This window comes from Durotheca rogersii (assembly GCF_024521655.1).
Source record: "Durotheca rogersii strain YMJ 92031201 chromosome Unknown GGS23scaffold_4, whole genome shotgun sequence".
In the NCBI taxonomy this organism is placed as follows: Eukaryota; Fungi; Ascomycota; class Sordariomycetes; order Xylariales; family Xylariaceae; genus Durotheca; species Durotheca rogersii.
In genome coordinates, this window is record NW_026251235.1 from 1868101 (window position 1) to 1882056 (window position 13956).

Sequence of the window (13956 nt, forward strand, 5' to 3'; positions counted from 1 at the left end):
CAGAGGTGAGATTCGTGGGTTGTCTCACGGCACCGACGGGGAGAATGGCGGTGTCGGCGGCGCGTTGGTGCCCTCGCCGTAGTGCCGCCTGGCCGTCCGTTCCTAATAATAACCCTACGTCCCCCCCCCCTCGAGAGCGAGACAGAGAGGGACGCTGCCTCGTCCGTCTGCTCAGGATCTCCTACATACATGCATACACCTACATGCGTCGTGATACAGACTGTAGGTAGCATTCCCGCGCGCAGCCTGCGTCCGATACCACCCTGCCACGCCGGCCCAGCCATTAACACGGGATAGGGTAAAATAGGGTACCCTTGGCGACATGACTTGGGGTTGTAAGCTGAGCCTTGCTTTTCTTTTCCTTGCCATTTTCTCTCGGCTTTTCGTTTTCCTCATCTCCTTCTTTGCCTCGATCCTCATTGTCATCCTCCTACCCGTTTGGTATTACTGCCCTTTTCACCTTGAAGAGAGGGGGGAGGAAATAATTCGTGCCCCGAATAGTGAGAAATGCATCTCGTGTCTCTCGAGCTAGCCAATAGTGCCTCTCTCCCCTCCCCCCCTCTTTTCGCTCGTCGTCTGTCTGTCCTCTCCCTCTGCCTCTCTTCTCCTCTCCTCTTTCTGTGCCCACCCACGTCTATCCACCCATCCACACCCATCGCGCGGATGTACCTACATACACGCTCGCACACCCACCATCGTAGCCCGGTTGTGAACTCGTATCGGCGGTGCGAGGCTAGTTCCATTGCAGAGTGGTAACCTCTAGCAGGGCGGGATATTTTCCCTTCGTCTTGGGCCTGCATCTACTAGGGCGGTCAGCCAGCCTACCATCGGCTGATGCGTATTCGCCACGCTGCGAGAGACGACTTGAGCGCACCATCCGTCTTGGCCTTTGCCCCCGTCCCCACTGGAGCCCCTCTGCCTGGATTTCCGGCTGAGCTGGTCGACTGGTACGCGACCGATAGGTGATCGAATCTCCACGCCTCGGTGCCTGGCGATCCTCGACCCCCGACGAATCCGCCGTGTACCCCGTCCCGTGCCTTTGAAGAGTGGGCGACGCTGTCGCCTGGCCGCGATCTCCGGCCTGCCTTTGGTTCTCCAACCCCCAATTTCGCGCGCTTACTACCTCAGGGCGCGGGCTCGTCCGTCAGGCTCCCGAGTTGGCCAGCTGCATGGCCGTCACGATTGTATGGATTATATGTATGCATGTCAGCCAATTGGACGAGTGCAACTTGGTGTTTAATAGGACGGTAGGGGCTGTGTGCCAATACGGGATTCGTATTGGCTTGGCTGCAATGGTGGGTGGTGAATCCACCCATCCCATCCCACGATGCCCCAACGTCATCGTGCAAAAGTCGTCTGGGTGCAACGCTACCAGAGGCAGGCAGAGATTATTGCTCTAAAAACAACAACATTCGTTTTGCCATATATGTCGTCTTAGCTTCCCGTCCGTGTCGTGTACTCCCCAGGCTCTCCCCCTCTCCTCCCCTCCGCTCCCCCCCCCCCCCCACATGTAATTCCCTCTATCACCATGAATTGGTACTGGGGATCAACGGCGACGGCGACGGCGCCCGCTCCCGCCAAGTCCGAAGGCAAGAAGCTGAGAAAGAAGCTCCAGAAGATTGGGAGCCAGCAGCGCTGGTTCCCGACTCTTGGCCATCACGACACGAAGAAAGCCGCGGCTGCTAACGCCGCTGACACGAGCAAGAGAGCCATTTCCGAGATTCCTAACCCCGACGACGGCAAATGGCTTGAGCAACTTCGTAAGAGCGGTTACCTCTGCCGGGACTCCGCCCCTCCCGTACAACAGCCACACGACCGCAAGCCACTGATTAGGCACTCCACATGTCTAGTCCCCGAGCTCGCGCATCTCACCCTAGATGATGCGAGGTCCGGGAGGCCATTAGACCGGAGAGCATCTTGCGCGGTGCCCTCGTTGTCGTCTTCTGTTACTAGGCAGTACGCGAAGACGCCCGTGCACCGCATCGGGCAGTTGGAAGATCGCGCAGGGCGGGATCCGCCTGCCCTTCGAAAGGTCTCGAGCATCGAGCAGATTGCCGAGTCGTACCGGGAGTTGCTGAAGTCGAGCTGTGCTATCCTCAACGACACGCCCGTTGAGCCTCCTTCGCCGCTACATCTGAGAGAGCCTTACCACGCTGACGTGAGAATCCGTGCCGGCCACGAGACCATCCACGAGCTGCCCGAGGTACTACCCCTCGCGATGGGGTCGCCCACGTCCGACGACGGGACGCTGGTAGCGTCCGACGCGGACTCGGCCAGCCTCCAGCGGCGACGCTACTCGCCGGAGCCGGCCTCACCGCGCGAGAATCGCCTGCGGAAACGGCCGGCCGCTCCGCTCCGGAAGCCGCCCTCGGTGAGCCCGAGCCTCCAGATCTGCTTCGACTTGCTGGCGCGAGAACTGTCCTCGGCAGCCAACGGGTCGTCGCTCCGGCCCAGCGCCGAGACCTCGGCGCTGCAGGTATGGGTCATGATCGAGGCCTACGAGAGGCTGCGGGACCAGGTCCTCGATATGCGACTGTCCAGCGACCAGGAGCACTCGCTCGACGCCATGATTGACACCTGGCTAAAAGCGTTGTACGCGGTCCACGACAAGATGATGGGGCACGACGGGGCCATGAGCGAGAGCGACTACGGTGACTAAAGAGGAGATCGGCTTCCCAGTTTTCTCATCATTACGTTCCTTGTTTTCAGATTGTTTGTCCTATGGGTGCGAGCAAGGTTAGGGGTTTATAGAATGTGTTTACGGGATACCGAGGAACGGGCGGGTCTCATACGCAGGGTGTTTTTTAGGGGAGGGAGGGAAAATAAGATACCACAGGGGTTGTGGTGTCTCTGTATTAAAACCTGCTGAAGGGGGTCGGGGGGGGGGGGGGGGGGTTGGAGAAGTGACCTGACCTTGACCTGTTCCCATCCGACTGGTGGAAGAGTTGGTAGGGTGTCCGGATGATGGCGTGCGGTAGATTCTCATGGGCCAGACATGGACAACATGGACTGCACATGGGATGGACATGGATGGAATCCATCCCGCGGCGGCGGAACGAGCGGGAGAGGTGCACGTTATATGCTAATGCAGGCCTGCACCCATCCATATTTAGGTAGGGGAGCACCTAAAGGTCGCCTAAGGTTCGCCTAAGGAGGTTGGCTATTTGCAGCAGGGTCCGGTCTGCCAATGCACAAGTAACCTGAACACGCTTAGGTACCTTGGGCGCCTAACCTGCTTGCCTCTTACCTTGTACCTATAGTATATAATTTATACCTCCTAATGATTTATACCTCCTAATGATAAAAAAAACCTATAACTAAGCGTGTTGATGACCTCGGGTAGCCTCGCCTGAATTTGATCAAGACGTTTTGGAGGTAGCAGAGCATTAGCAAGGAACAGACCCCCAGGTAAGATTACGTAAGAAAGACAGGTTAGCACAATACTGAGCTTGGATAGCTACAATTTATGCCTCTAGAGCACACAAGAATGTACTTACCAGGTGTTTCCCCGACGCGACTTGACATGCCAATTACCCAAGGCCTTGCAGTAGACGCGTCTAGTTGATGCCCCTCCAGTCGTCGAGTTATCCATCTACCAGGTAGTTGCCTGTATAGAGTATACTACGCACACTTCGAGGTTGGCTGCCAACGAGCCAACTACAACAGGCCAGGAGAATCCATTTCCTCCCGTCGAGGGATCATCTGCCTAATTGCCTCTCCTGCGTCGCTCATCCCACAGCACTCCCACCCGATCGCAACGAAGGCGAGCGGAGCCATGCCTCCGCCACGGAGAAACCGGCTGCAGTCCGCCGCCCAGCGCAATCACGGGTCCTCGTCCACCGCGCGCAACCACAAGGACGACATCCTCACTGATCTCCCGGAATACGAACCGCTCTCTTGCCCACTCAGCACCGAAGCTACGCGCGCACTCGCCGAACTGTCCTCGGCTAAGGACACGCGTAAGTACGAAGAACATCTGAATAACAGCCTCAAGCTCCTGAGTGCCAGCGTGCGGGATCTTAACGACAAGTACGTGGCGCGGAAGGATAACCTCAGGAGCCTGCAGGAGAAGCGCGGCGAGAACGGCGAGAAGAGCGACCGCGAGAGGGCTGAGGAGAAGGCCCTGCTGGCCCTCAAGGATGACGTGCCGCAGCTGACGGACGAGTGTGACCTTGCTGTCCGGAGCGTTATCGACCTCAAGGTCGAAGTGGAGGATAATCGAGGAGCGATGCAGAGGATGGTGGAGAAGATCGAGAGTGAAAATATCGCGCTAGGGCAGAGGGCGAGAGACGACGATGAAGACGCCGACATGGCAGACGTCGATATCACGGTACCCCTATCCGTACTCAAGCACGAGACCGAGCAAGCAGCGGCGGATTATGCGGTCAAGAGTCTGTACGAAAAGTACGGCGTCAACAACGATTACATCGGCTTCAAGCGCCTGTGGCACGACGCCGTACACGGCAGTGACGGCAAACCGCTGCCCGACGCGTCTAGGTGGTTTACGGAAAATGAGGGCGGCGGCGGCCAAGACGACGATGAAGACTTGATCGTCGCAGAGGAGCACTTCGATATCCACTGCCCCTTATCTATGGCGGTCATGGAAGACCCGTACACGAGTGTGAATTGCAAACACACCTTTGAGAAAACTTCCATCGTTCAATTCCTCAGGGGGGTGCGCGGAGGCAAAGCGCAGTGCCCCCAGACAGGTTGCAACAAGGTCAGGATTCACCAATTTCTCCTACGAGAAAGGTGTTCGACCTCGGATAGAGGGCTAATGTCATGTTTAGGAAGTATCGCTTGACGACTTTCTCCCCGACCCGGTTGTGCTCCGAAGGATCAAACGGCAGTTGGAGACGCAACGGGCGAGTAATTCAGACGATGACGACGAGGTAGATGGAGAGGATGGCTTCGACGTCAATGATGATTCGAGTATGGCTATCACGTCGGCCCGTGCAACGAACGCGGGCCGTAGGAACAGAGATAGAGGACCTCAATCGACACAGGATATCGACGATACTGACACAGAAGATTAAACCATTATATATTTACGCTTGCCCCCCTACTCCTCGCCGCCTCTGACGATTTTCACAACTGGGGATTCCTGACATTGTGTCTATTGTGATCTAGAGCGGGTCTAAATACGATTCAATGTTGTAATAGCCGGGTCGGCATCCTCTTACACCTTATCCGCGACCTCAACTAGGCACCAGGTGGGTAGGAACGTGGTTAAGCGCATACCTTAGAGGCCCGAACACCATAACCGCCCCTCTACTTTAGCCGTTACCGAACCCTGACGCCCAGCAATTTTACACAGCGTAAATCGACCATAGAACCCGTGTCGCTGCCGGGCCCGATCCCTCTCCCGAAATCAGAGGTCAGGCGTCGATATTCGGTTTCCACCTCTCCATGACGTATCGGACTCGGTCTGCGATATGGGCTATGTCGTGGGGAAGTGTCTGGTACTCAAGCCCCATCTCCTCCAAGTAGCCGCAGAACAGATCGTGGAAGTGGGTCCAGTCCGCGAGGTCCTTCGGCATCAGCCTCACGCCGTCGTCTCTAAGCCAGCCCAGGCCCGGCTCGCAAACCACAATCAGGGACTTTCCCATCCTCTCTTTTAGCTCGGCCCATCCCGGGGTTTGCGTAAGCCTCGTAGCCTCCTCCTTGCCGACGTACCTCCTCGCGTACGCAACCGGATCCATCCCCGATCTGTCGGAGATGAACCACTCGCCCTTCTCCAGGGCCGCCCGTTCGGCGGCCACTTGCGCCTTGATGATGAGCTCTTGCAGGGCGAGACACCGCTCAGCCCCTGATCGGACATCGTCTGCCGTGTAGTTATGCGTCTTGAGAACTGTCCGAGCTACTTCCGAGACGATCTCCGGGACAACTCGTTTCTGAGGGGCGTTCTCGGTGAAGTGGTCTCGTAGGGCGTTCACGAGGGTCGTCTTCCCCGTGCATTGCGCACCCACGATGTAAATATTCGACATATACGCGTTGGCGACCATGACTTGGATAGAGAGCAATGCCTAGTCTCATACCCGCTCCTGGATCAAGAGTATGGCGTGCGTGCTGCCTAGACTCCTTCGGGTGTGACGGTATATGGACGATGATAAGCCAGCCGAAATATGCAAGTTGTTGGGGGCGTCTGCATCGACCCGTTCTCTTACCAATGGTTCCGTTTTCGCTGCTGCGGCGCGTGACAGTACGGTCAGATATACAGTCACCACGAAAGTGACAGCGTCGCAAACCAATAGGATCCAAGGCACATTTGAGGTTCTGTATATCTCGTACCTACAACAAATATGTCTTCTCTGACGTGGTGGTAGACCCAAGTACCCGGTCCATGATTTTAGGATTCGGTCTTCTTCTCTGCATTACCAGCGACGACCGAAGATGTCTGGGAAGAAAGATAAATTGAAAACTTACACCTGTCCTTTGCTGGACACTCTCCGCCAGGATGACTCGGAGTGGCGGTTTGACGTCCCCAACCTGCCGAGTGCGGAGAAGCTCAACCAGAGACAGCTCGTCAAGAGTATCGTGCTGGTGACCAAGGAATCCAGGCACCGCATGTCCCTCAAGCTGGAGCCGCTCAACGTGAACCGGGCCGTCCGGGGGGAGCCGATGGACCGCTTTGTCGTCGTCTCCTTCGCCGACTTTCGCTCGCTCCACGGGGCGTCGGGCGCGGGCGACGGCTTGCAGCCGGCGACGCCGCGGGAGTGCGCCGACTACGCCGTCCGGCTGCTCCGGGCCGGGGTGTCGCTCGGGGGCGTGCACTACAACTTCTACGGGCACAGCAACAGTCAGCTCAAGTCGCGGACCTGCTTCCTCTACGCGGCGCCCAAGGACGTCGTCTCCCGCAAGGTCGAGGCCCTCGGCGACTTCACCAAGCTGCGCACCGTCGCCAAGAAGGCTAAGCGCATCGGCCTCCTCTTCTCCGTCGCCCACGTCGCCAAGACCGTTGACCCCGACCGCGTCGAGGACATCGCCGACATCGAGACCGCCGACTACAACTTCACCGACGGCTGCGGCCTCACCGCGCCCCCGCTCGTGCAGGAGCTTGCCCGGACGCTCCGCATCTCCTTCAGGAACGTCCGATACAGCCCATCCGTCCTCCAGATCCGGTACCGCGGCTACAAGGGGGTCGTCACTCTGGATCCACGCATGAAGGACAAGAAGACCCTGTTGAAGCTGCGGAAGTCCATGAAGAAGTTTAGCGGAGGTGACGACTGCTCCTTTTCTGTCGTCGACTATTCCAAGGTACCAACCCCTCCCCTTCCCGCCCTTGTATAAGTGCCTGCCATGTTCTAATTCCCGCCCGCTCCGACGAAACCAGCCCTACACGTTCGGTTTCTTAAACGATGAAGTCATAATTCTCCTGCACTGCCTCGGCATATCGCGGGCAGTTCTGCTGAAGAAGCAGGAGGAGCACTTCCAGTTCCTCGCGACGGCAGTGACGGACCCGCGGGCGGCTTTCCGGTTCTTGTCGTACATCAACATGCACGAGCTTGCCGAGAAGGTGTTGATGGAGTCCCTCGAGTCGGTCCGGCCGAGGATCAAGGCCCTCGTCAACTCGGAATTCGACAAGATGCTCAACAAGAGGGGCGAACAGCGGTGCCGGATCCTCGTGCCCAAGTCGCGCCTGCTGTTCGGCGTCTGCGACGCCTGGGGCGTCCTCAAGCAAGGCGAGTGCGCCGTCAAGGTCACGATGGACGGCGACGGGCAGCCCCGCGCGCTGAAGAACATGGAAATTCTCGTGACGCGGAACCCGTGTCTACATCCCGGGGACCTGCAGAAATTCAGGGTCGTCGAGAAGCCCGAGCTAGCCCACCTCGTTGATTGCATCGTCTTCTCGACACAAGGGAGACGACCTGCCGCCGACATGATGTCGGGCGGCGATCTCGACGGCGATACATGTGAGGACTGACTAGCAAGGCAGCCCGACTTGCCTAGAAACCACCTCGCTAACAACCTGACAGTTTTCGTCTGCTGGGACAGCGATCTAATTCCCACCAAAATCTCGCAGCCGGCGCAGTATCCGGGCGTCCAGGAGCCGCTGCGATTCAAGCCCATCACGGACGACGACCGTCTCGTCTACTTCGCCAGATACACCAACGCCTCGCTCGGCCGCGTCAAGAACTTGTATCTCAAATGGGCGCGAGCGCGAGACCCCATGTGTGTGGAGTGTCAAGAGCTCAACAGGTTATTCTCTCAGTGCGTCGACGGGAACCGAATCAAAGTCCCGCCGAGACTAGAGAGCCCCCCTCAGCCCGCTCCCGACGCGCCCCCGTTCATCCTCGACGAGCTCCACAGCGAGGCGAAGCGCCTGGTCGAGGGGGCTCACTCGAGCGGCACGGAGTGGGACGGCCTCACCTTCGACGCCGTGCAGCTGCTGTTGGCCCGGGACGACATAGCCATTTCCGAGTTCGAACTCGTTAAACTGACCTTCAGATGGTGCAGGAAAAACGACGTGCCTCTGGAGGACTTCCTCGACTTCTTCGACTTCAACGTCCTTACCGCCGAGGAGAAGGCTTGGGTGCTCGGCCAGCTCCCCGCGTCGCACGACGCGCCGAGCCTGGTGATGAACGCGCTCTATTCGTCGACCCTCCTCAGCGAGCACGAGCTGCGCCATTTCCAGCTGCACCACGCGGGGATCAGGTGGAAGCGCTACTTCACGTCGGCGCAGGACCGGCTGGCCACGTTTCTCGATGCCGCGACCCGGGCGCTCGAGCTGTATCACCGGAAGTTCGTCGTCATCCAGGTGGACGAGCGACTGACCGTGGGCATATACATACCGGCAAAGGTCGAGCGGTCCCAGGACTGCCTGGTCGGAGATCACGTACGCCTTCTCGCGTTCCCGCACTCCCAGGGGTCCGAGACGCAGAGCCGCCTGTCTCTCCCCACGAAGGTGAACTACCGCCTCTACTGCGACGAGAACGCCTTCCAGCTGTTCGACGGCCAGCGCGGAAACACGTGGATCTTCCTCGGCCGTGGCCCTTCAGACGACAGCGAATATCGAAACACGGAGAATAAAGGACAGCGAAGGCAGCAGAGGCAGTCTACGGTGGACCGTGGGATTAACTACGATTGCAGGGCAAGCATCGCCTTAGACAAATTCAGCAAAGGCCTGCAGCGACATGTCGGGCGTGTGAATCGAAACGGCGTTTCCGGGGCGGTAAGTCATCCCATCACAACATGCGCGCGCACGACTGACGGCAAGAATCTTAGGAGATATACATAATTAGCAACCGGGATACCGCATCCATGCAGCAGCTTGACCTTTGGCTGCAACATATCGACACGGAGGAGAAGTTGCCCCTTTTCGATCAGAAGCCGAAAGAATACACCACCCCTAGCATGAAGGATATAGAATGGTCAACGGTGCCGGATCATGTCCTTGTCGTCGCGAAGCAGCACGATGTCTCTGTACTCAAAAGCATGAAGACTGCCGATGAGTACCTATTTCTTTTCGCCTGGCTACTCGAGCGAGATCAGAAAGGATTACTCCTGCGGTGCTTTGATTACCTGCTTTCAACCATCGGCGAGGGACAGCTGCCGCAGATGGACTGGCATGCCGTCCTTCAAACAATGTTCACCTTTCTCAGACGCGCCCCCTTCTTAGCGATAAGCTTTGCTCGGAGGAGTTCTGGCGACGCGCTTTCCGGCGAGTTTACGATGGCGCTTGAAGCCCGTAGCGTAGATATCCTACGTGCTTTCATCCTGTCCGCGAACGAAGCGCAAGAACTCGTCATCGCGCCTTTCCAGTCTTTCCTCTCCAGGGTACAGTCCTTGTCGATGGATGGCTTCGCCGACCTAGTGCATTTGATCTCGTTGACGGTACGGTCATCGGAGATCGCCTTGGATCTTCTTCTCGAATCTCTCGAGCGCGAGAGCAGCCGAATCCTCTCGGGCCGGCCGGCTCTCGTCGCCCATTTCGTGCGTAACCTAATGGCTATCGCGCTCGACCACGTCGGGGAAGCCAGCGAACAGCCGAGGAAGAGGGAAGACTTGCTCGAAATAAGACTGAGCAAGGAGGAAGCGATAGATGGTTACAAAATCGTCGACATCCCCTTCAGGATTGATTCTCCGGGCGGAACTCCCGAGACATCGGCTCATGTGCGCCTCACCGTAGCCAGCCTGCCTTCCAATGTCATCGTCGGGAACCCCTATTCGATAGACGGGCTTGTTACGCGATCCGAACGCGGCTCTGCCAGTGTCCAGTGCTTTCATCCGCTCCCCCCCTATTTCGAGAGCTGTTCGTGGAAAATTCAGAACTGCGGCCCTTTCGTCACTACCAAAACCATGTTCGATGCCATTCGCGCATTTGCAACCCAGCCCGAGACCTGTATGATTCGAGAACAAATTCTGGGCCTGGCACCAGAGGCATCTGCCGAGCCCGATTTTGAACCGTTGGCGTACGAGTATAGGCCGAAATTGAACGCCAGCCAAAATTCGGCCATCGAAGCAGTTTTGAGTTCTTCTCTCGAGTGCTTATGGGGACCGCCAGGGACGGGCAAGACAGAAACCATCGTCGAGATGATACTACAACTACAGGACGCCTTCGAGACCGCAAGAATCTTGGTGACGGCTCCTACTCACAACGCAGTGGACAATGTCATGCGAAGGTACATCACGCGCTCGGAGGCAATGGGTCTATCACGGGCATCTCTTCGCGTGTCGACGGAGGTAAGTCAAAGCCGAATTCACCGCTACGGGTGGTAGTAAGGCTCACATCTCGATTTAGGTACGAAAAGTAGCCGAAGATCTCAGGAAGTATACATGCGACGCGATGGCGGGCCAGGATATCCATACGAGCCGCGAGGCGTCGAAAGAGGCGAAGCGGAGGATCAAGAATTGCCGGCTCATCTTCACGACCTGTATCGGGTCGGGGCTCGGCCTCCTGCGCTCGGAGTACTTCGATACCGTCATCATCGACGAGGCGTCGCAGCAGACCGAGCCCGCGTCGCTGGTGCCGCTCGTCAAGGGCTGCGAGAAGGCCGTACTGGTAGGGGACCACGTCCAGCTGCGTCCGACGGTCCAGCAGAACGCGGCGCTCGTCGAGTTCGACGTCTCTCTCTTCGAACGGCTATATCGGCAGCACTCGGACGGTTCTCAGAAGGGCCGACCTGGCGGGGACGCGTCCGTGTCGAGGCTCATGCTGGACACGCAGTACCGGATGCACGAGTCGATCTGCGAATTCATCTCCAAGGAATTCTACGACGACCGGCTGCAGACCGGGATCGGCCCGGGCTCCCGGCCGCTGTTCCACTCGGAGTTCCCGTGGCCGCCCCCCAGCGCAAAGTCTGCCCCGGAGGCGGAGAGAGCGAGGATGGTGTTTGTGGAGTGCGCAGCTCGGGAGGAGCTCGGGCAGAAGTCGAAGGCGAACCAGGGCCAGGCGGAGCTCTGCGCGCACATCTGCAAACTGCTATGCACGGCGGCAGCGGCGGCGGGGGCAGCTACGGAGAAGCCGGGCGGGAGGCCGCCGTGGGCGACGGGGGAGAAGCAGACGATCGCGGTGCTCACGCCGTACACGCGGCAGGCGGAGCTGCTGCGGCGGCTGGTGTCGGGGCTGGCGGCGCAGGTGGAGGTGTCGAGCATCGACGGCTTCCAGGGGCGGGAGGCGGACGTGGTGGTGTTCGTGTCGGTGCGGTGCAACGAGCGGCGCGAGATCGGCTTCCTCAAGGACCTGCGCCGCATGAACGTGGCGCTGACGCGGGCCCGCGCCGGCCTCGTCGTCGTCGGCAACCGCGCCACCCTGACCCAGGGCACGGCCGACCCCGAGAGCACGGCCATGTGGGCGCGCCTCGTCGACAGGCTCGCGCTGGTGCGCGTCGAGGTGCCGGCCGAGGGCGGCGCGCGGTAGGGCTTGCCCGCCCGACGGGAGATATAATAGCTATATGGCGACGCGTCCTGCGGGATAAGGATGCTGTGGTTGGGGTGTGGTGGTGATAGGTAGGGTAGGCATCTATAGTGTGCGTTGTAGTTGGAAAAAATGCGGACAGGCCATTACCCAAACCCTCCCTTCTATTCATCCATCACTTGCATACCTACCTACCTATAATCATTAGGTAACCCGGCTTGCGTAACAAGTCCCTAGGTGCCGAGTAGTAGTTCAAGATGTCGAGACGGCAACTCTCAACATTGCCAGATTCGGCGGCGATTTATACGCCCCATCGACGCCGGTCTAACGCGATCAGCAATTCCCACCGCGTTGCCGAAGATCTCTTGCCGTATCCGATCACCCTCTTCGTTGTCATTTGCCGAGTTCGAGCCCCGGGTTCGATCCATTCCGTCATCGGGCCAAGTTTGGCATTATTGTTCAACCCCGCCCCCCCCCCCCTCCTTATCTCACTATGACGAACAAGTCGTCAACGTCTCCCCTGTAGGAGAGACCCGATACAGCTTCCACTGACCCAGCCTCGGTTTCTTTTTCTCTTGGGACCCTCCCCCTTTCACGTTCTTCGCACAAGGAACCCTAACTTGCCACGTGAATACCATCCCGGTGTTGCCCAGGGGTTGGGTGTTCTATCATTACTATTGCCTGCCTCCCTACTCGCCAGCTTGCTCGACCTACAACCCCTACTTGGGTTTCAGCAGGCTAAGCTCGGACCGGGGGCTGCGTATTGGTCCGCACCCAGCTATCCCTCCGTCTCTTCTCTCCTATCAAAGCTTATCAGCTCTTTTCCTTTTCCCTAGTACTTTTCCTTTTTCCTAAGGCAAGAAGTAAAGAAATAGAAATAGAGAGAGGGAGAGAATCCTCAACGAAACACACCTACCCACCGACCTCACTAGAGAAGAAAAAAGGACGGGGAGCGCCATGTCGCAGCACGAGCAGCCGACGGTGGCGCAGCTCGAGGAGGTGAAGGAGGCGGTGCGCGCGCTGCTCGACCAGCCGGGGGTGCGACGACGGGTCGGCGGGGCCGGCGCTGGTGCGGCTGGCGCGGCACGCGTCGGGGACGTACTGCGCGGCGACGGGGACGGGAGGCTTGAACAGGGCGGGGACGCGGCGAACGCGGGGCTGGAGTACGCGCGGGCGCTGCTGAGGCCGGTGAAGGCGCGCTTCGGCTGACGTACGCGGACCTGTGGACGCTGGCGGCGGTCGGCGGCGGTCGGCGGCCTCGGCGGGCCGGCCGTGGCTTGGCGCGGCGCCGCCCACCTGCGCGCCGTCTTCAGCCGCACGAGCTTCGCCAACCGGCGAGACCGTCGCCCCTCTCCGCCAACCTCTCCGGCTTTTGTCGGCAAGTGGGGTCGGTCCACAACGAGAACGCCCCCCCCGCGCCGCCTACCGCAGCGCGCCCAAGAAGAGCGATACCCCCACCGCCTCAGAGCAGGGCGGCGACAAGGCCTAGCGTAGGAAGGAGGTCGCCAAGTTATGAGGCGCTCTCGACTGAGCTAGGTTGGGGGAGGGGGGGAAGAGAGTGGAGGGGGCCTCGAGGCCGCGACATAGAAGGGGCATCGCTTCTAGCCCGGGAGCGCGAGAACACGGCCGCGGGGTTGGAGATGGCGCCCCGGAAAGATCCGAATTAAAGCGTCGAACAGAAGTGATAGAGCCACCCCTCCTGCAGTTCCTCATAATACTACATATAGACGCATCCGCTCTTGAATCCTCGCCCGGACCCAGGCAATAGGAGCTCATTACGTCTCGGAGGACCGCCCCTGGCCCTTAAATCACACTTTTCAGCGAAAATTATTCTATAGAATCCCCCACGAACGTAGGATCGAGGGCCCGAGTATAGGTGTCACGTCCGCTGCTCCCACAATATACCCGTGCTTATCACAAGATACGGCAGAGAAGTAAAAGATGAACGGGGGGGATGCCGGGCCCGAGGATAAGAACGTGGGGGAAATTCGGCGGCTTTACCGACTTAATCCATTAAGTATTACGTGACTACCTATGTAGCTTGCCCATACAGGCATAGGAATTCCCAGGACACGACGGTTGGGTATCATATTTACAAA

General features: G+C 58.7%; 5 protein-coding genes across 5 annotated transcripts; 4 read left to right on the top strand and 1 right to left on the bottom strand.

The window, feature by feature from the left end:
- Nucleotides 1-1480: 1480 nt before the first annotated feature.
- GGS23DRAFT_371444 (uncharacterized protein) lies at nucleotides 1481-2757 on the top strand. The gene has a single exon (XM_051513356.1). The coding sequence runs from the start codon at nucleotides 1529-1531 to the stop codon at nucleotides 2657-2659; it is 1131 nt and encodes a 376-aa protein (XP_051374862.1). The 5' UTR covers nucleotides 1481-1528; the 3' UTR covers nucleotides 2660-2757.
- A 1018-nt stretch (nucleotides 2758-3775) lies between these two features.
- Nucleotides 3776-5036, top strand: GGS23DRAFT_594295 (zinc-finger of the MIZ type in Nse subunit-domain-containing protein; the record flags this gene model as incomplete). Its single annotated transcript, XM_051518139.1, has 2 exons — nucleotides 3776-4720; nucleotides 4791-5036. 2 exons carry the CDS (start codon nucleotides 3776-3778, stop codon nucleotides 5034-5036), a joined length of 1191 nt encoding a protein of 396 aa, XP_051374863.1.
- A 55-nt stretch (nucleotides 5037-5091) lies between these two features.
- On the bottom strand, nucleotides 5092-6199 carry GGS23DRAFT_371453 (AAA domain-containing protein). The gene has a single exon (XM_051513357.1). The coding sequence runs from the start codon at nucleotides 6003-6005 to the stop codon at nucleotides 5379-5381; it is 627 nt and encodes a 208-aa protein (XP_051374864.1). The 5' UTR covers nucleotides 6006-6199; the 3' UTR covers nucleotides 5092-5378.
- GGS23DRAFT_371491 (RdRP-domain-containing protein) lies at nucleotides 6200-9343 on the top strand. Its single transcript, XM_051513358.1, has 3 exons — nucleotides 6200-7257; nucleotides 7334-7913; nucleotides 7977-9343. Exons 1-3 carry the CDS (start codon nucleotides 6394-6396, stop codon nucleotides 9236-9238), a joined length of 2706 nt encoding a protein of 901 aa, XP_051374865.1. The 5' UTR covers nucleotides 6200-6393; the 3' UTR covers nucleotides 9239-9343.
- A 1016-nt stretch (nucleotides 9344-10359) lies between these two features.
- Nucleotides 10360-12030, top strand: GGS23DRAFT_371494 (uncharacterized protein). Its single transcript, XM_051513359.1, has 2 exons — nucleotides 10360-10683; nucleotides 10742-12030. Exons 1-2 carry the CDS (start codon nucleotides 10491-10493, stop codon nucleotides 11944-11946), a joined length of 1398 nt encoding a protein of 465 aa, XP_051374866.1. The 5' UTR covers nucleotides 10360-10490; the 3' UTR covers nucleotides 11947-12030.
- Nucleotides 12031-13956: the final 1926 nt, after the last annotated feature.

Coding starts and splice junctions, on each gene's coding strand:
- GGS23DRAFT_371444 (XM_051513356.1), top strand. CDS start 1,529: ATGAATTGGTACTGGGGATCAACGGCGACGGCGACGGCGCCCGCTCCC.
- GGS23DRAFT_371453 (XM_051513357.1), bottom strand. CDS start 6,005: ATGGTCGCCAACGCGTATATGTCGAATATTTACATCGTGGGTGCGCAA.
- GGS23DRAFT_371491 (XM_051513358.1), top strand. CDS start 6,394: ATGTCTGGGAAGAAAGATAAATTGAAAACTTACACCTGTCCTTTGCTG. Junction 7,258..7,333: donor CTGTCGTCGACTATTCCAAG/GTACCAACCCCT, acceptor CGACGAAACCAG/CCCTACACGTTCGGTTTCTT. Junction 7,914..7,976: donor CGATCTCGACGGCGATACAT/GTGAGGACTGAC, acceptor ACAACCTGACAG/TTTTCGTCTGCTGGGACAGC.
- GGS23DRAFT_371494 (XM_051513359.1), top strand. CDS start 10,491: ATGGGGACCGCCAGGGACGGGCAAGACAGAAACCATCGTCGAGATGAT. Junction 10,684..10,741: donor CTCTTCGCGTGTCGACGGAG/GTAAGTCAAAGC, acceptor ATCTCGATTTAG/GTACGAAAAGTAGCCGAAGA.